The 24,298-nt window shown below is 33.7% G+C and overlaps 1 protein-coding gene across 1 annotated transcript in view; it reads left to right on the top strand.

Annotated features, from left to right (window-relative positions):
• The window catches only part of LOC140436610 (uncharacterized), a 31,077-nt gene extending 24,974 nt beyond the window's left edge, over positions 1–6,103 (top strand). Inside the window, exons 5-7 of the mRNA XM_072525575.1 lie at positions 1,321–1,825; positions 2,018–2,147; positions 5,969–6,103. Of these exons, the coding sequence (XP_072381676.1) occupies positions 1,321–1,825; positions 2,018–2,147; positions 5,969–6,018 (685 nt within the window). The 3' untranslated portion in view covers positions 6,019–6,103. The remainder of the gene's footprint in view (positions 1–1,320; positions 1,826–2,017; positions 2,148–5,968) is intronic.
• Positions 6,104–24,298: the final 18,195 nt, after the last annotated feature.

Raw genomic sequence — 24,298 nt, 5'->3', positions numbered from 1 at the left:
GAACTCTCTTTTAGATTTATTGTTCTCACGGTGGAGAATTGTGGTGTTAGTATAGTCCATGAGATGACCAGTGGAATGGACATGTTTGGCTAATGCACAACGGTCAGGGTGAAGTCGAGAATCACTTTTGTGTAGTGTAATACGTGATTTCAATAATTGAGATGTTTGACCGATGTAGGAATTGTTGCAAGAGAGACATGGAATGTTGTAGACAATATTACTAAGCCTATCTATGGGAGTCTTATCTTTTATCTTAGAATAAAGATTATTAATTGTTAGGGCTGATCTACAAGCTACATTAAGTTTAATGTTGTTATTATTATTGCCAAAGCTATTTTCAACACTTTTCAGAATCCTTGTTCCCACTTAAGACATCAGGATCAGCATTGTTAGTCGCGAAGGAAGGTGAAATATCTTCGTCATGGATAGTATTAAACAAAATCTTATTAACTAATGGTGTTGGATAAGCGTTTGAAATAAAAAGTTTCTGTAGGATTTGTAGGTTTTTTGTATGAAATGAAGGATCTGATAGTTTTGTTACTCTATTTTTCATCTGTTTGATTAAGTTGACTTTGGTAGAATTATTATGGTATGAGTTGTAGTTAAGGTATCTACCAGAATGGGTCGGTTTTTGATACCAATCTATTTTGATGTTGTTGGTTTCCCTGATCATCCTTATGTCGAGAAAGGGGACGGACCAATTACCATCTTCCCTCTCTATAGTGAACTGGATGTAGGGGCCATAACCATTAAAAGTATCTAATAGTTCATCTACCTTGTCATTGGGTATAGCCAAAATGATATCATCAACATTAGAGTATTTCTTCATCAGAGTATTTCTTGCAGATTTCCCCAATATTTAAGAGTTTACTATTTAACTAATCTGCAAAGATTAAATTTCTTTTCTATATATATATATATATATATATATATATATATATATATATATATATATATATATATATATATATATTCTTTTCTATATATAAATATTCTAAATAAATTATTCTAATAAATATTCTATATATAAAATTAATTATTTTCTTTTAAATGTAGTTGCCTTAGTTTTTTCGGTCAGCCTTGGGTACACCTTTACGTTTCAAGGTCATAGCTACCATATATTTCCAACGAAAACTTTTTAGACATAGTAACAAAAAACCACTATGTTGTTACTAGCTAAGGTTTTTTTAACATCCTAATTCTACAATTCCAAGTTACGCTAAGATGCTTTATTTTGTGATTTTATAAAACAATTGTTAACGATATTTATATATGTACAATACAGACATGTGAAAACCGCTTCGTATTTTACTGTTTTAGAAACCATTCTCCTTCAAAGCGTCGTCCACCATGCAGTTGCCATCTAGAACCTCAATATCATCGCCACATATGTCGAAAAAGTCTTCCTGAGCAAGACCGTTATAGCAATACAGATGATGCTAGCCACGATAATTGCAAACTGTGTCCAGGTTGCAAGATATGTTGCAATTACCACAAATGCCCAAAATGCCGAGAATATCATCATAAAAGTAACGACTGTCCTGTTTTTATAAAACATTCGGATTATACAGAAGAAAACCGTGAAGAAGAATGCCCTGTTTTTACGGATTTTTCAGACCATACAGAAGAAAAGAATGACAAAGAATATCCAAATGGTATACAATGTTTGTGTTGTCCTATACACAATCGAAAACCTCACAATAATTTCGAAAAAATAGATCAAGATAGCAAGTTTTGTTTTTGTGGTAATGTGATGCCTTGTTGTTGTAAAATCAGTCAAGTTAGAGATGAGTGTAGATCAAATTGCGTACGATGCAAAAGAAAGGTAATAGCATAAATAACATATTTCAGCATTCTTGACGTCGTCACCTCATAGGAAATAAATAAAACATACATATATTATGATAAATTGCGCAGTATCTAGACTATACATAGCAAAAAAAACCAGAATCAAAATAACTAATAATACTTGAATAATTGTCTAGAATGTAAATTGTATTCCTATATCTTCTTTCAGGTTTACGCTGCAGAAAAAATCTATATATCTAGTGGACCGTTTCATACCAGTTGTTTTTCCTGTTATTGTTGCAATAAGTTGTTGGATGTTAGGCATGTCTACGAACATAAAGGCGAAATATATTGTAAAAGTAAGTATTCAAAAAAAAAAGGTCTAGAATATTTGCAGAGAATATTGGCGTTAAATTACAATTTTGATAGTATATTTTATTGCCAAATTAGCCAATGGTTGTAGAAACAGCCAAGTAAATTACAATATCAAGAGCCGAAAACTGGCTTTTAAAAAATGAATATTGTTATAAAATTTATTTGTTCGGAACGTACAATTTCACATAAAGTAACTACTACAAGCTAAAAAGCTCTTAATGCAATAAAAACCTGGTATATTTATATGGTCTTTTATATACTTCGTAAGCATATTTGATAGTCCAGGGTCGTACCTCCTCCGCCCTTAGAAAGAAGCATATCCTTAAGATGTGCTTCTTACACAATAAATCCTTGGATTTCTTTTTTTTTCTCTCTTCTTATCTTCCTTCTTGTGTTTTTTGACGAACTTTAACATATACCGAATTTTAATTTGAATAATATACAGTAAAATAAATTTTAGTGTGAATATGTTTTGTTTAATACAATTTATTTTCCACTATCAGAAATTATTCAGTTTGAACGTACATAATATCTTTACATTCAAAGCAAGAAAAAGTTTGGGTTCCAGGTTGGATTCCTGCACAAAGTTCGTGGCTCCATGAACGGCATTTGGTGCATTGAATCATGTCTTCAATTCTTTTTTGTTGACAGCTTTTTTGTTCCCTTTAAGACTAGTTTTACCTTTTAGTTTTATTTGTGGAGCACTTACATGGAACACAAATTTAATCAATTGAAATGTTAAGTTTTTAACTTGCTTCACGAATTTTTTAGTAGACCTAGTGAGTGTAGTAGTCATAGCTAAACTCTCTTTAGGACTTGGTAGTTCAGGCTAGATTATTTCGTACTCTACAATAGCTCCTGTTGTAGACCTAAGTGGTTTCAAAACCACTTATCAGCCGCACAAAACTCATGATATTTGAAGACCTTGCGATCTACAGGCGATACTCCACTAGTTCGGAAACCATTGACTGTAATTATAATGCTTGCTGCTCTCCCATAAGCTTAAAAAATCAAGCCAGCTACGTGAAGTTGTAATCTGGGGTTAGAACGAAATCACTTTTCAACTAATTGAGTGTAGTATGCATGCGATGGGTCGTATGCCCAGGCAATTGTAGCATTATTACACCGTGCTCTCTAACACGTAAAATTGCTTCAAGTTTCTTGGAGTGCGATGTATGCCCATCCAGTAACAAAAGAAGACCTTTCTTGAATTAGGGAGATAGAAAATAGGATCTTGTTGTGGCAAAATAGCTGACGTTATATTTTTACTCACATTAACGAAGTATTTATTTAGATTTTTAGGGTTTGAAAGAGAAAATGTTTGAGCTGTGTTAGTTTTATTTCGAAGATCGTTTATTATGGATCAAGCTTCCCTTGCATCATTTTTAGAGCTTCCCAGATTTTGATAGTAAATTTTTTTAGCTGTTTTGATAAGTTTTAGATGTCGCCCTCAGTGGCGGATCCGAGGGGGGGGTCACGGGGGTCATGACCACCCCCAAAACAAAATTAAATATCAATCAAATTATCCTAAAAAATATTTTAAAACCCATCAACCTTATAAGCAGGAAGTCAAAAGTTGAAATGATTCAAACTCATTTATTCTAGGGTTAAGTGTAGAATTATACGGAAGTCTTTTTAAATTGCTCTTTAAAAAAATCAACAATTCTAAATACAGTAATACCTCGACTAAGACGTCCACGAATTCAGAGTTACGCGATTTTCAAATTTTGTCAATTCTTCATTTGAGTGCCAGAGAATCGTTCGATTATCGATGAGATAGAATTACCGCCCACACATTATTGCTCATTCAATGTACATGACATGACTTTTTGCACGAAATCACCACATTTTTATTTTGTATTAGGTATTTCTTATCTTCAGTTTTGTCTACGAATTGGTTGTTTGTAATTTGAATATGTATTATAATTGTTGAGACTGTGCTACATTTTATAATTTATCTATAAAAAATATCAAAGTGAATATTATAAGCTCTGTCTGATACGTTAGTGAATACAAATAAAGAAACTGGGGGCTGCTGTCCAAGGTATTTGTGAAACTCGTTGGGTTGAAAGGCATAAAGGTCATCTTTATTTCCAGGGCGAGTCAAAATATACAACGCTCTTGAAACAATTTCTACGTGGAAGGACAGTAAAATGTCAGCTGATGCATTTTCATTAATGGACACTATTAGGAGACCAAAATTTCTTATTTCAGTAGTTTGTCTTAGTGATGTTTTAGGTACAACTGTATCACTTAGTCGTCTTATTCAGTCACCAAAATTAGATTTAAAGTAGGCTACTGAGGCCATAGAGGACACTAAATGCGTTCTTCAAAATAAAAGATCAAATGCTAAATCTATTTTTAGCAAACTTTACTATGAAGTAAACAAAATAGCTGAACAACTAGACATTGAATTGAAGATGCCTCGTATAGTTTCTCGTCAAACCTGTCATCAACACCAATCTGCTAACTTTTGCGAAGATAATTTCCGAAGATTTATTTATTTACCCCTTTTAGACAATATCTTAATTGATTTAGAAGAATGACTTTCACCGAAAGTTATGAATTTTTAATCATCATAATTATATAACTATTCGTAAATTATATTATGTTTTTTGTTGCATAAATTAATTTAAATAAAATGCTGTTTACACTTCTTCTTAAGGTTCCTTCTTCATTACGGAAGGGTGGCTATAACTACAGCAAATTGCTATCTTGAGCTGTTCTTAGTATTGAATGTGTATCCTTGCCTGTCCAGTCTCTTACATTCTTCAGCCAGGAGTATTTTCTTCTTCCTGGACTTCTTTTTTCTTCTACTTTTTCTTCCATTATGAGTCGTAGAAAGTTATATTTTTCTCCACTGTAAATATGTCCTAGACCACTCATTTTTCTGTTGTTTACAATATTTAGGAGTTCTCTGAGTCTTCATTATTCTCAGCACCTCGTTGTTGGCCACGTGGTCTGTCCAAGAAATCTTCAGCATCCTTCGAAAAACACACATTTCAAAGGCACACATTTCTATACGCCTCATACTTGTAATTCCGAGAGTCCATACTTCCAATCCGTGTAGCAATAAGAAATAAATGAATGTTTTTACAAATTGATATCGATATCCAACGATAAGATAGAGTTTATTAGGAATGTTTAATACAATCATTAATGTTTACACTTACATTGAGGTATTACATTTAAATTATTTAACATTGGTTTATACTTATTTATCCTTGGTTTGTTCTTGATTTTGTAGCGATAGGATTGTCTTTAAAATATCTAGTTTAAATTGACAGTCCTTGATTTTTCAGTATTTATATTTTAATAACTTTCCTTTGGTTTAATAGTTTTGTACACTTGATTTTACTGTCACAGAGTATGTGGGTATAATTTTTTTTTCTGGTTTAAGTTTAAGACCCCTGACCCCATGACGACCCCCCCCCCCGACACAAAAAATTTCTGGGGATCAGCCACTGAAAGGTGCAAAAATCTAAATCCTGTATCAAAATCACCCTCAAGACCCATGACCCCCCCTGACAAAAATTTCTGGATCCGGCACAGGTCGCTCTCTTGTGCTAAAAAATGAATTATATATTACCAAGTTATAGGGAACCAAGACTATAAATTAATTAAAACTATATCGTATACTAATAATAAATTATATACTCCCCAAACCAAAAACATAGATAATATAGTATACAATACCTAGATACAACAGACAAGAAAGATCGAAGCTGTCAATTGAACTTGAGAATATTCTAAAAATTGCCGTTTTAGTTTTTTAATTCACTTATTGACTTATTTTTTGTTTTAGATTGTTATAACAGTTTTATGGGCAATCAATATTATGGATATGGATCATGAAAATATTGTTAATCTGTACACAATAAAAAATAAAGCTGTTCTAAAAGTAAAGTCTCTGTTCTTTAATGTAGTGACAATAAAAGTAGAAGTATCATTGTATCGAAAAACATTAAAGACAATAATTGACTAAAGAATTGATTATTTATTTATCACAACCACTTATAATAGTTTCTTGTTAAAAATTATGAGAGAAATGCTTTTATAATAAGTGTATGATACACCACACCACAGCATCAACAATGGCTAGATTATTTACTGATTGCATTAAAATATTCAGGAAGTCTTATTTCAATGTATTTAAACTATTTTGAAGTATATTTTTAGGATAATATAAAGTTTCTGTATACATTTTTGACTGCAGTTGGGGATGTTATAACTAATTACTAACTAATTGCTAATATTGGATAAAAAAAACAAGAAGTAAAATAATTATATAAACAAGTCGAAACGTTATTAACGTTTACCAAAACTGACGACATCACAATAATAATGGACGATTTTATTGTTAACTATCCAGTAGACTCCAGTATACATGTAAATTATCACAAATCACAAGGCGGCACAGAGGATCCTCTCTTCGCAAAAAATAAGAGTAAAACTAAAAATAATTTATAATTAAACTTCCAAAAAGTAGTTGATTTTAAAAATCTACGATAACATATTTTTCATCTTCTTCGTCTTTTTCCTTAAATTTTTCCTTTTCAGGGGTCGCTGTTCTTTACTCTTCCTTGCCACATATTTCTGTCCATCGTGTTTTCTTCATTTAAACCTTTCCGTCTCAAGTCCTATACCGCACAGTCTTTCCATCTTCTCCTTGGTTTTCCTCTACCTCTCATTCCTTTAATCTCTAAAAGCTTTATCCTTTATTCCGAACAGTTCTCATTTCTACGTCTGAAATGTATTCATAATAAATGTATGTATAATGAAATGAAATAGAATGAAATAGAAATGGCAGAATTGAAGGAATACAATAACATACCAGCAAACAAATGGGAAAGGTACTTGACAAAACTGTTTAAAGGAAAGGAAAATAATAATCAACACAATAACATACCTGAATTAAGACACGAAATAGAAATTAGTTTTCAGGAAAAAGAGATAATCATAAATTGATTCAAAAAGAGAAAGTCACCAGGACCAGACGGAATAACCAACTAGCCTCTAAAACATGGAGGAGAAAGTATAACCCTAGAGATAACAAAACTTATACAAAAACTAATATTGCACTGCATGATACCAGACGCATGGAGAAACAGCACGATTATACCAATGTTCAAGAAAGGAGATCAAGAAAACCCCAACAATTATAGAGGTATAAATCTACTGAACACCGCACTTAAGCTTACCACAAAAGTCCTAACCAACAAAATCAATAAACTAACAACTTTATAAGATGAATAACAAGGATACAAATCCAGAAGATCCTGCGTAGACGCCGTACTTCTACTAAGACAAATCACAGAAAAGGCCATCGAGTACAATAAACCAGCATATATTTTATAGACCTGACAAAGGCTTTCGATCGCATCCAAGTCGAAGACGCCTTACACCTACTGTATAAAAGAAACATACCAATCAATATTATACAAACCATCGAAAACATCTACTTCCATAATCGAATACAGGCAAAGATAAATGAAAAACTAACACAGTGTATACCAGTACAAAGTGGAGTCAGACAGGGTGACTCGATAAGCCCACTTCTCTTAATGGGATGAATAATGGACGAAATAATACAAGTAGTACGTAAAGATCATGGTTACAGAATGGGGAACCAAGAAATCCAAATATTATGTTATGCAGACGACGCCGCATTAATCGTCGAGACAGAAGACAAGCTCCAAATGTATGACAACATCTTCATACCCACTACGATGTAAAATCGAAACTGATGGGAAAATAATAAAGCAGGAAGCAAGGTTTAGATATCTGAAAATAAATATTAGTGGTAACGGAGATCGAATATCAGGGAAAAGTCTGTTGAATAAGGAGAGAAGCGAAAACATAAGAAGAGCATGCAATATAGAAGACATAAATAAATGGGTGACAAAACGGAAACAGGAGTCGAACGAACACATTAGTAGTTGATGTATTTGGGTGAAGTGTAAGTTTCTTTATTTGTAATTTGCTGTATGCAGAATAGTCATTTCCAAATATAGCAGCCTATGTACGAGGTTATGGCTGAGGACGTATGTATGTTCTGTATGTGTATACCACTATTTTAGCTTCTTTCCGTCCAAATTTTGCCCATAGAACGTTGAGGAGGATGACTTTCTTTCTCAATCTTTCTAGAGTTGTTTTTAGATCCGGCCTTCACTAGAGTGTTCTGTTGAATACTACACTGCAGTACGTGATCTGATTGCTGAAGTGAAGTCGGTTGTTCATAACCTGAATCCTGAAGTCACTTCTTTGTTGAGTGTCTAAAGAGTATAAATTGCGTTTTGTGTGGGTTTGGTGTCACTCTTTATTTCCTACAATAGTTTACCTTTTAATGACATCTGTGTCTCATGATACTGTTGTTTTCATGAAATCTTAGGCCCCTAGTTTTTAATGATTTTACAACTTTATTGCTTTGTTTATATTGACAATTTACTCCAAAATTTGTTTCTATAGTTGAGTGGGGTTTTTATACGTTTCTTATACATTATATTCAATATTTTATTGATTAATTCGAATGCATGATTGAACAATGTGTACTAGAAAGATGTCTTAGAAGTCATGAGCATTATACTACGGAAATAAATGAATAAAAAATGCCGTAGTAACTGAAAATCACAGCTAAATAGTATGTAAAATTTCTGATTTTTCTCATAATTTTCTCCGTTTCAATATATTTTCATTTTTTTTATTCATCAATTCTAGTTTATATTTAACGACATTGAATAGACATTTTTTAGAAAACCTATTGTACCGCAACCCTAAAAATGTTTGAAAAGGCGTAGTTTATTAATACAGTTAAATAACATGTTCTTTTATAAAAACGTGGGTAAGATATGTACATAATCTAACATTTTTTCAATTAAATGGGGTCAGTTGTATACTATCGAGACGATTCATCATATCGGTTAACGCCCCATAATAGCGATTTTACAAAAAAGGGGAAAATCACTGATTTCGTAATACGGCTTGTACATGTTTTGTACATTTATATAACATATGCTCATATCGATATACTAAAAAACAAAATCCAAAACCAGGCTGTTTATATAACGATAGAATCACATTATCCTGTTTTGCATTTTAAATTTTTTGTGAATTAAAAATAAATTAATTTAAATTGACAGTTTAACTCCAATTCTTGGTAATAATAACAGTATTTAGTTTTATAATTTGTTTTTGAAATTAATCTGAAACAGTTTGTAACACAACGTACTAGGTTTCGTCAGGGTAATACACTTTTACTATAAGCATTCTATAAGATTTGATACAGACTTGCTGATCATTTAGTCGCAAACTTCAACCGACAGTTTCATTATTATCATTCATTCTTTGAAAAAATAATTAGAGCATTCAATGAGAGATTATATTTAATTGGAATTATCTACGATTTCAGTTGAAAATACGTTTATTTTGAAGTTTAGGTTTCCACTTGGGAAATTTTTCTTAAAATACTTGTTGAGTATTTATAAGAAGTATTTTAAAAACGATTTCCAAAGTGAAAATCGAAACGTTAAAATAAACGTAATTTTAACAGAAATTGTAGTTAATAAACTTGGTAAATGTGATAAATTCTTCAATTTTTATCAAATTCACCGGCAAATTTATATACAGTGCGTCTATAAAGTAACGCATAACTTCATTATTAGCTAAATAAACAAAATTATTAGAAATTGCCGAAACAGGTCGATTTTTGATTTTAATATACTATTTTTTCAAATTATAATCAAATATCCTCCTAAGTCCATATGTTCAGTCAGCTGGACAATGTTTAATAATTTATTACACGGTAACTATTCGGGTTGGAAAATTTACTCGTTTGAAAAATTTGACAACAGCGCCTACTTTGCGCCAAATTTGACTACTTCGTGAGGTTGTTGTTAGACGTGGTGAAACTGGTGAGTTTATGATGGCGGCTCCACAAAAATACAGTAAGTTGTAGATGTTTGGACTTATGGGTGGTAAATATATATTTGAAAATAATTACAACTGGTCACGTCAGGGGTCGTCTGAACTTTTTGTCAAGAATTTGGGACATTGGAACTTAGTTAGCAAAATATGTTACCATACTCACGTTTTTTACGTTTATTTACAGACAGAAAAATGATATTGACAAAACGCAAATTGGAAGCTATTTTGTCAGCTAGCGATTTTATCCTCAGTGAAGATAGCGATAATGATTGTAGTGAAAACGAGTATGTTTCTGAAAACCTCTCAACTGGTTTCCATGAAAACGAAACTTATGCCAAAAATCACTTAGAAAATGATTCAGATTCGGAGTGGGATTCTGACGAAGATACTCCTTTACAGCAGCGTTGGGAGAAACTCCAGGAAACGGAACAATTAGATGATGTTAAGAATAGGTGGAATCTATGGACAGCTAATAAAGATCACGAATTCTGGACACCATTGGATTATTTTTCTGAGTATTTTCTTGAGCAATTTTGGGATAATTTGTCTTCAGCAAGTAACATAATATAATAAAATAAATAATATAACATAATAAATTAGAGGCATTTGAACTGTGGATGTATCGCAGAATCCTGAGAATATCATGGACCGAGAGAGTCACAAATGTCGAGGTCTTGAGAAGAATGAATAAAGAAAAGGAAGTCATATTTACGATCAAAAAACGAAAACTGCAATACTTGGGACACATTACAAGAGGCGAAAGATATGAACTGCTTCGAATAATTATGCAAGGGAAAATAGCAGGAAAAAGGTCCATAGGAAGAAGACAAAACTCCTGGCTAAAGAATCTACGGGAATGGTATAGCTGTAGCAACAACGAATTGTTTCGGTCAGCAGTTTCGAAAATACGTATAGCCCTGATGATCGCCAACCTTCGGAACGAAGATGGCTATGGAAGAAGAAGTAACATACGAGCTGTACAAGCAAACGAAAAGAAAAATCTAAGGTTAACTCTGGAGGAATTCAAGAAACTAACAGGTATTCATATTTTGATAAGAATTTTTGGACTACCGCGCTTACGCCTTTATTTCATGAAAGGAATTGAAATTCCTATTATTATTCAGCTTCCCCGAGATAGAATTTACAATTTACGAAATTTTTTACATGTTATAGATTACTGTGCAGTTTCAGAGGACACCAAAAAGGCAAATAAACTTTGTAAAGTTTAGCCAATTCTTGATTTTGTACGAAATAAATGTATCACTCTTCAAAGATCTCGCGAGTTGTCCATCGACGAACAAATGATTCCATTCACTGGCACCACTAGTCTACAGTATGCCAAGAACAAACCTAATCCTGTAGGTTTGAAGAATTTTGTGCTTGCTTCAAAAACAGGGCTAGTCTTGAATTTCTTTATTTATCAAGGTTCAAACACTTGGCCTGATGCTGCTCCTGACAAATCCTTGGGCATTGGCGGCTCTGTCGTGAAAAAATTATCGGCAAACTTGTGTCCAGGAACAACAATTTACTTTGATTAATATTTCACCTCCATTAATTTACTCGATTATTTATTAGAAAAAGGATTACTTGGTATTGGTACCTTTCAGAATAATTGAATTCCACGAGTACTTAGGGGCAAAATAAAAAAAGATTCTGTTTTACTAAAAGAAGGCCGAGGGTTCCATAAAGAATGGGTACGCGGTGATAGTAAAGTATCTATTTTGAAATGGATGGACAATAGATCGATGACAATGGCTTCTACATCTGCAGGTTCTTTGCCATTGGCTGACGTACGAAGCTGGAATAAAAAAATTCAAAGTACATTCTGGTGCCTTGTCCAAATACAATTATTAAATAATGGAAGATGTGGATTTGTGTGACAGATTTATTTCATATTATAGAATCTGTATGCGCAGTAAAAAATGGCCTGTATGTGTCTTTTGGCACTTTATTAATCTTGCATTGAATAAGTCATGGATAAAGTATCGACAGGATCGTGCAGCGTTTGGCGATAAGAGATTAAAGGTAATGGATTTACTAAAATTGAAGCTGTATGTTTGAAGGTCACTAAAGGTCACTGAAGGTCACTATAGATGTAAGAAAAACCAGTAACGACCAGTTGATAATATGCTCTGTCAGCAATAAAAAATTTTACATGCGTTGCCGAAACCCTGGATGCACTAAGAAGACGAGATTCTTTGGTACAAAATGCAAAATGTACTTGTGTATTTCTCCTGAACGAGAATGTTTTTTTCAGTTTCATACTTAAATTATATGAAAGTTAGTCCTGATTTCCATTATGCTGGACCTGTCATATTATGTCTGTCAAATAATTTTTTTTAGGTTTTATAAATTTTCGTTTGTTTTCACAAATGAAGAGAGAAATTATAAACTATTGTTAAAATAATAAAAACTGTTTTCTTGGGACTGGCGAGGATATACAGGGTGAACCACTATCGTATGATGACGTCATCACCATTTTTTAAAGGAACCTCCTTTTTTTCAATTTATATTATTTCCTAAAAATAATTTCCTATAAATTGGTACAGGATGGCACAAATGCAAAAGTTGCAAGTTACGTACAAAATAATAAATTTAGGATAAACGTACTAAACACATTACTATTATAAAATTACTGTGATACATTAACAAAAATAAACAAACGAAAATTTACAGTAAATGTTCAAATTGTTCTCCAATGATACTGTGATACATTAACAAAAATAAACAAACGAAAATTTACAGTAAATGTCCAAATTGTTCTCCAGATAATGACTGAACCTGTTATTACTTTCGTCTTTAACATTCTGTAGCATAGCGGGTGTTATGTTCTTTATTGCTTGTCTAATTCGGTTTTGTAATTGACGGATATTATCAGGTCTGTTTGTGTAGACTTTAGATTTTAAATAACCTCATAAAAAGAAATCTAATAGTTTCAAATCAGGTGATCTAGGGGGCCATTTCACTGGTCCCCTTCTTCCTATCCACCGTTGTGGAAAAGTTCTGTTTAAAAATTCGCGCACAGTTACTGCGAAATGGGGCGATGCACCATCTTGTTGAAACCAAATCCTGCGGTCTAAATTAGTGGGTATTTGAGTATCAGGAAAAAGCTGGATCAGATCAGGAATTAATGTATTTTGTAGAAAATCCAGATATAATGCTCCTATTAAATTTTCATCAAAAAAATATGGACCATTAATTGTATTTCTCACAATACCAGCCAATACGTTCGTTTTTTGTGGTCTTTATGGGACATATTGGACACTTGCATCTAGTGTGAATTTTCATTAGACCAATAACGGGTATTTTGTCGGTTAATATGATCATTCAAATGAAACTTTGATGTTGTTCAGAGCATCCCTGATAGAGTTCTCATCGTCTATGATGTTATCCAGGGCGCCTCTGATGCTGTTCAGAACATATTAATAGAAATGTTCTAAACAAAATCAGAGACGACCTTTACACCATCAGAGGAAATGGTAAATTTTAAGACATGCAGGTCAAAGTGCGCTTAAGGGTCTTACATTCTACTGATGTTACAATTTCCCAGGCGGAAATAATGGCAATCCATCACAGCGTGGAAGAAATAGAAAGGCAGAAAAGAACGCACCATTCAATTTCCATCTTCACAGATAGTCAGGCAGCGCTTAAGGCACTCAATTCTATAGAGATCAATGATAAGCCAGTATGATATTGTGTGGGTACTCTAAATAAACTAGGAGACCGTAAAAAGTTTACAATAGCCTTGATATCAAGGCACTAGGACTAGGCACAAGGTCATAAGGACACTGGAAAAACAGATGAAATGGCCAAACAAAGCTCATTAATACGATTCATTAGACCGGAATAAGAACAATCAGTAACAAGAACGGCTACAAGAAAGTGAGTAGCACAGAAATCTCTGGAATGGTGGAGGAATTCCACAGAACACAGACAGGCTAAAAAGTTCATTAAAGAACATTCGCCAAAATTTACAACAGACCTAATAAGCAAAGACAGGAAAACAGTCAAAGCCATAGCAGGTCTGTTCACAGGGCACTGTAAGCTGAATAGGCAAAAAAGCTACAGCTTATATATATGAACATACAATATAGTGAATAATGCTGAGTTATAAATAACATACACGGAGTTAGCACTGATTAATTTGTAATAAAACTTTGTATTTTTAATAAGTACTGAAAATAAATCGTGCTAGAAAATATATCGGTTAGTTTGCAAATCATAGAGACAAAACAACCACCCTGTATACCTCGAACTTCTGTTCTAAAAGCTTCGCAGTTTATTCAATTACAAAGCTGTTAATTAATATAGACACAATAAAACTAAGTGAGAGCTTTTGTCTGTTGTATATGTATGCAGGAAGGAAGGAAAAGCAGGACTACGAGCGACGAGAGAGGGAGATGGCATTATATACCTATAGCTCCAGCTTTGGTTTTTCCTCGGTTATAATATCCAATATAATATACATCAACCGCAGAAGCTTGAAGATTAATATCATACTCGTTGTAAGGCGAACGAAAGGCTGTGTTCCAACAAGCCGTATTGCTATGCATACAATGTATATATATATATATATATATATATATATATATATATATATATATATATATATATATATGTATATATATATATATATATATATATATATATATAAAGATTAACACTATTACAAGAATTAATATTAAACTCAACAGGCTTCCGGGTTGAACCGCGTCGATTATCACTGCGCCGAGCTTTCGACATTCTCTCCAATGTCTTCTTCAGGGCTTCCAAGGCCTCAGTCTCCCGAGACCCTAAACAGTACAACACTGATCACTAATAAATGCATTACTACTACTGGGAACAGCGGATGGTTCATTTATACCGTCGATGGTGACGTGGTTTCGGTGAACTTTGGCGTGGAGGTTGACGTGGGGATTGGCTAGGGGATTGGCTAGGGGATTGGCGCGGGGGTTGGCACGAATATTTCTGGTGTCAAGATTTTTATTGAAGGGTGGAGCGAACGATATTTTCTTTATAAGAGGTCTCCATGTCGAACGTAACCTTGCATCTTAGGTTTTAGACCTGAACAACTTTTTATAAAGAATAACTTTATTTCGTAGTTTCCCATAAGATGCCCACTTAATTGGACATACTGTATATACTCCATGGTGAAACGTCAAACGGGCCATAAGGAAACTCAGCAGGAAGTTGTAAACTGTTGAATTCCTGCTTATCTAATTTTACATCAAAAGTCATAAGAAACTATTTGTGGTATCCTTTTTTAGTTCTTACTTTTTTATTATTTGATCCATAATTAGGTTGAACAATAGAACACTCAGGAAATCTCTCTATCTTATCCCATTGCCAGCTTTAATAGGGTCGGTTAGTTCTTCTTCCACTTTTCCTTTTATTGTGTTGTTTTAGTAAATATTTTCGATCGTTTTGATTATTCCTAGAAGTATCTCTATTGCGTACAATAAGTGGATAACGTCCTTTAATTTGCCCTGTCAAATGCCTTCTTAAGGTTCACGAAATATAGATATGCCGGTTTGTTGTATTCTTATAATTTCTCTTGCACTTGCCTCATTATAAATACAGTGTCGGGGCATGATCTTACCGAACTGAAACCTTGTTGTTCTTCTGCTAGTGTTATAGCTTCATTCAGTTTATTTGTTATCACTTTGGTTCTTAATTTTAGTGTTGTGTTTAATAAATTAATTCCTCTGTATTTTTCGGCGTCCGATTGGTTTCTCTTTTTGAAGAGAGGTATTAGGATGCTCGATCTCCATTCTTGAGGAATTCTGTTTTGTTCTATTATTTTATCATCATCATCATCAATTAGCCTATATTTGTCCACTGCTGAACGTAGGCCTCCCGTAAAATTTTCCACCTATTTCTATCTAGAGCTTCTTGCATCCAGTTTGTGGTGATGCGCTTGATATCATCCGTCCATCTAGTCGGTGGTCGTCCTCTGCTTCGATATGCCTCTTGCCTTGGTCGCCATTAAAGAATCTTTCTGGTCCATCTATCATCCGTTAATCTGGCAACATGTCCTGCCCAAGCCCATTTAGCCATGGCTATTTTTTCAACTGCATCTGTGACTCCTGTTCTTCTTCTTATTTCTAGGTTTGGTACTTTATCTCTAATGGTAATACCTAATATTGATCTTTCCATATTATTTTATGGATTAGTTTTAATAGTTGTTTGGTCAGATCTGGTTCTCCGTACTTTACGAGTTCGTTCGGTATTCTGTTTTCTCCTGATAATTTTCTATTCTTTAATTACCTTAATGCTTCTTTTACCTCTTCCTCCTCAATATTTATTTCTTCGTTTGTCGTCTGGTGTTGGAGTTTCATTATCGTCACCTTTAGCAAATAGGGATCGAAAGTAGTCTACCCTTGTTTCCATCTGAATGTGTTTTATTTTTATTAGTTAGTTCATCTCTTTTCTTTGTCCTCTGACCATTCTTCATATTTCTTTTTATGTTCCGTAGAAGTCGTGTTCCATCTGTTTTGAAAAGCTCTACCAGTGTTCCCTTTTTATTTGTCTAACTAAAGTATTCGTTTCATTTCTAATTCGTTTATAGTGGTTGTATGCCTGTTGTGTTTGTTGTGTTCCGTATTGTAAAAAGGCTTACTTCTTTTCTTCACATTTTGTCTTCACTTCCTCTCTAAACCATGGTGTTTTCTTTTTTGATATATTAGTGTGTGTTACTTTCCCCTCTTCTGTTACTGATTCTGTTGCTGCGTTAATTATGTGTATGTATGTATGTATGCTACCTACATCTGCTGAGTTGAGTCATCTTACGTCGATTATTTTGGATGTATATCTCTGTTGGTTATAACATAATCTATTATAGATCTTTGTCCACGTGTGTTATTAATTGTATATTTGTGTTGGTCCTTGTGGTCAAAGATGTGTTGTTTATTAAGTTCGTTATTCGTGTAGAAATTGATCATCAGTTCTCCATTTTTGTTTTTAACATGCTCGTTATGTTTTTGCTAAATTCCGGGTGTTGCACTGTTGTTGGAGGTTATTTTTCTAACCTGTAGCAATGAGTACTAGACCGTAAGCACAAACAGTACTGCTGCAAAAGGTCTTTGGTGAAATTAGACACATCACGACTCACGTTTGACTTTTTTTTGACGTTTTTCCAACTGAATGTCGGAATTCAAATGGTCCAAAAAGGCCAATTTAAAGACTCTCGCCGTAGATGTACTAACTGTAGTTCAAATAAGGAACATCCAAAAAAGTGATGTAGAATTATGCAACGAATGTGTTTCTATATAGCATCAGAACTGAAATTACAAATAAATGTTTTTCTCTTTTACAACTTTTTTTTAGTTGTTGATATAGCGGTAGAAATCTTTACCAGTGGTAAATGCTCAAACGTCTACTGGTAGCAATATTTACCACTCCATAAAAGATAAATCTGAAGATAATTTCCGTTTTTTTTTCTATCAGATAACCTATTAATGTCTATTTATTTTTATAAGTTTCGAAAATATTTGTCTTAAAAGGAAATCACTAGTTCTGCGCCTTATAGCGTTAACTGAGCAAGGAATCCTATATCGCACATCCAAATACGCCCTAATATTACATATGCGATAATCCAACACCATAGTCTGTTAAAAAACTTTTTTTTTAAAATTGTTTAATAAAGAAAGTGAAACTGAAAGAAATGTATCCTTGATACCAGATATTGTGTTATTGCTTACTACAATACGTTTTCAGCCCAAAATCGATACTATATGATTTTTCTCTTCCCTGATAATAAAAGTCCTAGAAAAAAAAGGATATGGTATTAAAGCACTCTCCTCTATGTTAATGATCTTAAATAAAAAAATATGGTTTGCTTCTTTTCTTCTTCTTTTTATGTAGACATGACTCTGTCTGTTTTTTAATGTGTCTCCAGTAAGTTGTCGTTCCATCGTTTTCGTGGTGTTCCTACTGATCATCTTTCTATTGGAGAACCGTCTCTTGCCGCCTTTACTACTCTATTTTTTATCATTCGACTTATATGATCATTCCATTCTACTCTTCTATTTTTTACCCAGTTTTTGATGTTCTCGACCTTGCATCTACGTCATATATCTGTACTGTTAGCTCTGTCCCATAGTGTCTTACTATCAATTTTTTAAAGTGTTTTCATCTCTGCTGTTTCTAACATCCTTTTTGTCCTCTCTGTGTCAGGTGTGTTTTTGACGCGTATGTCATTATTGGTCTAATGAGTGTTTTGTAAATTCTGCCTTTCGTTTCCTTCCCGATATTTTGATTTCTCCATATTGTTTCATTCAGGCAGCCTGCGGCTCTGTTTGCTCTATTTACTTGATCTTCCACTTCAGTTTCGAGCTTTCCGTAGCTAGTTAATGTGATGACTAGATATTTAAACTCCATCGTTTGTTCTATTATCTGACTTTCCAGCTCCAATTTACATCTTAGTAAATTTGCTGTTGTAACCATGCATTTTGTCTTTTTTGGGGAAATTAACATGTTAAAGTTTCTGGCGGTTATATTAAATTGGTGCAGTATACTTTGTAAACCGTCTTTACTTTGAGATAGTACTATTTTGCGTCGTCTGTATAGCAGATTATTTTAAGTTGTTCTTCTCCCATTTGGTACCCTTTTTTAGTTCTTACTTTTTTTATTATTTCATCCATAATCAGGTTGAACAATAGAGGACTCAGGGAATCTCCATGTCTTTTCCCATTGGTAGCTTTTGATTATTCCTAGAGGTATCTCTCTTGTGTACAATAAGTGGATAACGTCCTTTAATTTGACCAGGTCAAATGCCTTCTTCTTCTTCTTCAAGTGCCGTCTCCATCAATGGAGGTTAGCGGTTATGGTGGCAAACGTTTGTCTATCTTCAGCTGTTCTTAAGAGTTCCTCAAATCCAAGTCCTGTCCAGTTTCTGATATTACGTAACCAGGACAATTTTTTTCTTCCAATTCCTCGCTTTCCTTCTATTTTGCCTTTTATTATCAACTGAGGGATGTAGTATTTCTCGTTGCGCAACAAATGCCCTAAATAACTGGTTTTTCTTCTTTTGACTGTTCTCAATAGTTCTTTTTCTAAATTGAGTCTCGCTAGTACTTCTTCATTTGTTTTTCGTGCTGTCCAAGAAATTTTTAAAATTCTACGGTACACCCACATTTCAAATGCCTCGATTCTATTCAGGCTCTTTATTTTTAAAGTCCATGTTTCGACTCCGTAGAGAAGAACAGACCAGATAAAACATTTTACAAGTTTTAATCTCAATTTAATATTTATATGTGTATCGCAGAATAGAACGCGCATCTTAAAGAAACTATCCCTAGCTTGAGCAATTCTCGCTTTAATTTCTTGTTCTGGGTCCAGCTTGCAATTAATCCAACAGCCAAGGTATTTGTATTGGTTTACCTGTTCTAAAATATTCCCATTTATTTTTATAGGTAAGGGGATATTCTGTTTTCTTTGGATCACCATTACTTTTGTTTTTTTTTCGTTGATCTTCATTCCAAACTCTCGACAAGCATCCTTAAGGTGGTCTATAACCCTCTGTAAGTTTGTGTCTGTATCAGCCAGTAGGACAGTGTCATCTGCATATCTTATGCTAGATATTGGTTCTCCATTAATTTTTATTCCTGTGGAAAGGTTTTCCAAGGCTTGCTTGAATAGTAGTTCCGAGTAAAGATTGAACAGCATAGGGGACAGTATGCATCCTTGCCTTACTCCTTTATTTATACTAATATTTCTAGATGTATGATCGTCGATCCTAATCTTGGCACTCTGCCTCCAATATAAGTTCTTAATTAGTCGGAGATCTTTGCTATCCAAGTTGATGCTCTGCAAGGAATTTAACATTTTATTATGGTTTACGCGATCAAATGCCTTTTCAAAGTCTACAAAACATAGAAAGACATCCTTTTGTTGGTCGTAACACTTCTGCAGCAGTACTTGTAATGAAAACAAGGCCTCTCTGGTCCCCATTCCGGCTCTGAATCCAAATTGATCGTATCCAACTTCTTTTTCACACCTTTTGTATACCCTATTGTCTAATGCCTTCTTAGGGTCCACGAAACATAGATTTTTGTATTCTAATGATTTCTCTTGCACTTGCCTGATTATAAATATAGCGTCGGTGCATGATCTTCTCGATCTGAAACCTTGTTGTTCTTCTGCTAGTGTTATAATTTCATTTAGTTTATTGTACCCTTCTTTCTCTTTTGAAGAGAGGTATTAGGATGCTTGATCTTCATTCTTGAGGAATTCTGTTTTGTTCTATTATTTTTTGGATTAGTTTTAATGTTGTTTGATCAAATCTGGTCCTCCGTACTTTATGAGTTCGTTCGGTATTCTATCCTCTCCTGGTGATGTTCTATTCTTATTTCCTTATTTCTTCGTTTCTCCTCACCTCTGGTTTTGGTGGTTCATTATCGTCACCTTTAGCAAATAGGAATCGTAAATTCGTTTCGTTTTTATTAGTTCTTTCATCTATTTTCTTTGTCCTCTGATCATTGTCAATATTTCTTTTTGTGTTCCGTACAAGTCGTGTTCCATGTGTTTTGAGACGCTCTGCCAGTGTTCCCTTTTTATTTGTCTAACTAATGTATCCGTTTCATTTCTAATTTGTTTATAGTGGTTATATGTCTGTTGTGTTTGTTGTGTTCTGTATTGTAAAAAGGCTTTCTTCTTTTCTTCACATCTTGTCTTCACTTCCTCTCTAAACCATGGTGTTTTCTTTTTTGATATGTTAGTGTTTGTTACTTTCCTCTCTCCAAGTGATTCCGTTGCTGCCTTTATTATGTTATTTTTAAGTTTTTCTCAGTTTTCCTCGATGTTATCGTGATCTAATATTTCATTTCCAGTGATCTTTTCTGATATTCTTTATCTGTATAATCGACGTAAGATTATTTTTGATGGATGTATATCTCTGTTGGTTATAACATAAACTAATATAGATCTTTGTCCACGGGTGTTATTAAATGTATATTTGTGTTGGTCTTTGTGGTCAAAAAATGTGTTGTTTATTTTAAGTTCGTTATTCGAAAAATTATGTATATATTAATTAAAAATACGGTTATAATGTACTTATTGCAGTTTTCGACGTTATTGTCTTTTTAACTTCTAATCTATCTATATATCTATATTCTAATTCTATCACCAATATCATCATATAATCTGAATAGTTATAAACAGATTAAATAGGAGAAATTAATTTGCGCTACCAACTCGAATGCATCTACTACTGTTTCGGTAGCTATTATGCTCATACACAATAGGAATACAGCCATGAAATGTGCTTTTAACTATTCGCCATTCAGCATCCATCGCAATTCGCAATAACAACGAGCCAACCACAATTCCGGAATATTAAACGGCAGCTTCTTCCTTCTATCGTAATGCCCGACTCCATTAAATGTCCTTGATGGAGTTGGAACACAGCCTCAAACTTTTTTGCAATATAACATTATATATGCATTATAATGCGGTCCAGAGCACTTGATTTGCGAGGATCTCGGTTGGCGAGAGAAAGAATGAACTGAACAACTGGAAAAGCCCCGCTAAAGTTAAAGCATTCATATTATATAGAGAGTTAACGTTCAAATATGCCAGAAACAGAAATTGAAACGATTCGAATATATGTTTTAGTTTTTCTCAGTGCGATTCACTCAAATATCAGAGATGTGTTTTAAAGCAGAAAAGACAGTGGTAGCTTGACCTTTTTTCTATCGTGTACTTGATTATTCAATTATAACCTTTACTTACACTTAAGACATAAAATCCAAAAAACAATTCAAAATTGAATAAAATAATTATTCCCATTGGTTTCAATTCTAAATAATCCACTTCCTGTCTTGTTTTTCATCCCATTCTCCTCTTCGGATCCCGTATACCTTTCTTAAGAATATCGCTTTAGCAATAGTTTTTATTTAATATTTTTTATTATAAAAAACTATCTTTCATATATTACTTAAAATTCTGACTACCTTAAGTAGACTTGAGTTCCTATTTTCTCGATAATTTATCTTTTTCTTAAAAAAAAAAACGTTTCCTTAAATTTGTATGATTTTGGGATTTCCTCCTATTCTGTTTTATTGCTTTTTCTATTTTACTTTTACTGAATAAATAGTTACAACTGTGGATTTGTTGTAATTATTGTCTATGTATTTATAACAATTTTATTATTTTTTTGGTAGAAAATCAATTCTTCAAGCAAACACGGTTTATTTCTCATATAACCTTGAGCTGAACCTGCCTGCCACAAGAGAGCTCCTCTGGGTAGGTCGTGTGGTCGTCATTAAAAATACTAAGTTCTAATACATCATAAAGAAGACGGTTCCTTTAAGATTTTTTGACCTTTCAGTAGTAAAAACGAGTGGAGGGTAGATGTAGGTATGTCCTTACCTAGAACAGGGATCATTGTGCAGGAAACTACAGAAAACCAATTTCCCCTGTCCTTTCTTATTGATTACCACTACTAGGAAGTGTTTTTAAAACATTGACTATTCAGTAAATGTATTGTCGACGAATGTCAGCGAGTGTAAAGAGGAAGGTTAAGTAGGGATCGGAAAAGTGGATGTCCTTTTGGAGACAAGGTGCTTAAGTCCCAGTGGGGTTCCGAATGTAACTCAAAGCGTATGTTTTCTAGGGATGAATGTAACATCCGTATATTGCGGGAAATTTCGTTGCAGAATCAAACGACATCGTTACTTTTTTCAGGGAAGATATTAGAAAGAATTACGAACATGAAGTCAAATATCGACTTTATGTCTGAATGGAGTTCGTATGAAGGAGAATTTATTTTCTTGGGGAGTGGTTGGGAGAACTTTTTGGACCGGACATCTACGTGAGAAGACAGGATAATTTCCATGACAATTGGGGCACTTAATATTTTTCGTAAGTATGCAAGCGATTTGTGTTGTTGCCGCAATTGGGACAGATTGTAGTCCTTTGAGGACATTCTGTGAAGGCGTTTCAGATGAAAAAAGATTGCATTATTTGATCTTGGGACATCTCATCACCGCCTCTCCCTCTTGAGAGTGCCTTGTTGAACTTGGTTTTACAGTCTGTAAATACTCTTACAAAGTTAGTTGGGATGTTACTGGATCTGGATATTATGCAGACGACTTTTTTACATGCGAAATTGTGCTCTGCATGGCTAGTCACAATATCATTTTATGTGAGATCTCTGTTAACTCCAGTTATGCGATTGTTTTAGAGGTGACAGAGATATGACAGAGATATGATTTCTAGCGACATTAGGGCCACTTATCTTGGGGAATGGGCTAAGTGAAACCTGATGTTTCGAACATTTTTCGATTTACCTTCTTGAGGCAGTTTCGTAGTATCGGAATTCTTACATGGCGTTCATTAAGTCATCGACGAACTGGATATCGTGGCCATCAACTGTGATGGAGACGGAGGATCTTAAGAGGACTATTAAGAACCGTATCACCAGCAGACTCACTGCAACTTACAACTACGAGAAAACGAATATCTTTAGTTTTTTAAAGGAAAAAATCACGAAACGAAAAACGAATAAAACATTCATTTAAATATTTTTCAACATCGTAAATAAATTTAATGATTTATTGATTTATTTTGAAATAACTGATAAAAACAACAACAAAATACCTTGAAATACAGTAAAAAAATAATTAAAGTTGTTATCAAACAATAACATAACCTTAAAATATAAACATTCATAACCAAAAATCCTTCTTCAAAAATTTATTCTTCAAACAATTAAAACAACCAATATTTTCAACGTCTTATGGAACAAATATATACAAATTAGAAATGTTTGGAAAGGTTTTTAAAATCCCCGCTTATTGTGACGTCAACTAGGGTAGTCCATTGGTGAAAGAGCTGAAGCAGCACTTTGCCGCTAAACCATTCGTTCGAAATAAGTAAAGGTCCGAAAAAGCAGAATTGCTTTAGCTTCTTCTTCTTCGTCCAAATATATAGCAATTATTGCTAATTCTTCATTCGAAAAACTTGCCATCGTTTCAACAGATTGGTCGCCGAAGAATGATGCAATTTGGATGTGTACGAACAGACGAAACGAATAGTTCTGTGACGGGACGGTGTTGTTTCGGCGCCGGAACTGTGAAGAGCCTGATGTGTTTGAATCGACCTTACATGTTTAATAGATATAGGTCGGCGGCATACTTCTATTAAAAAATATTTTTTATGACGGATTTTTCCCTTCGGCGCCGAAACGGTGACGTGACGAGACTGATGTGTT

This window comes from Diabrotica undecimpunctata, chromosome 3 (assembly GCF_040954645.1).
Source record: "Diabrotica undecimpunctata isolate CICGRU chromosome 3, icDiaUnde3, whole genome shotgun sequence".
In the NCBI taxonomy this organism is placed as follows: Eukaryota; Metazoa; Arthropoda; class Insecta; order Coleoptera; family Chrysomelidae; genus Diabrotica; species Diabrotica undecimpunctata.
Note: the sequence above shows the minus strand (reverse complement) of the source record. Positions and strands in the feature narration are given on the sequence as shown.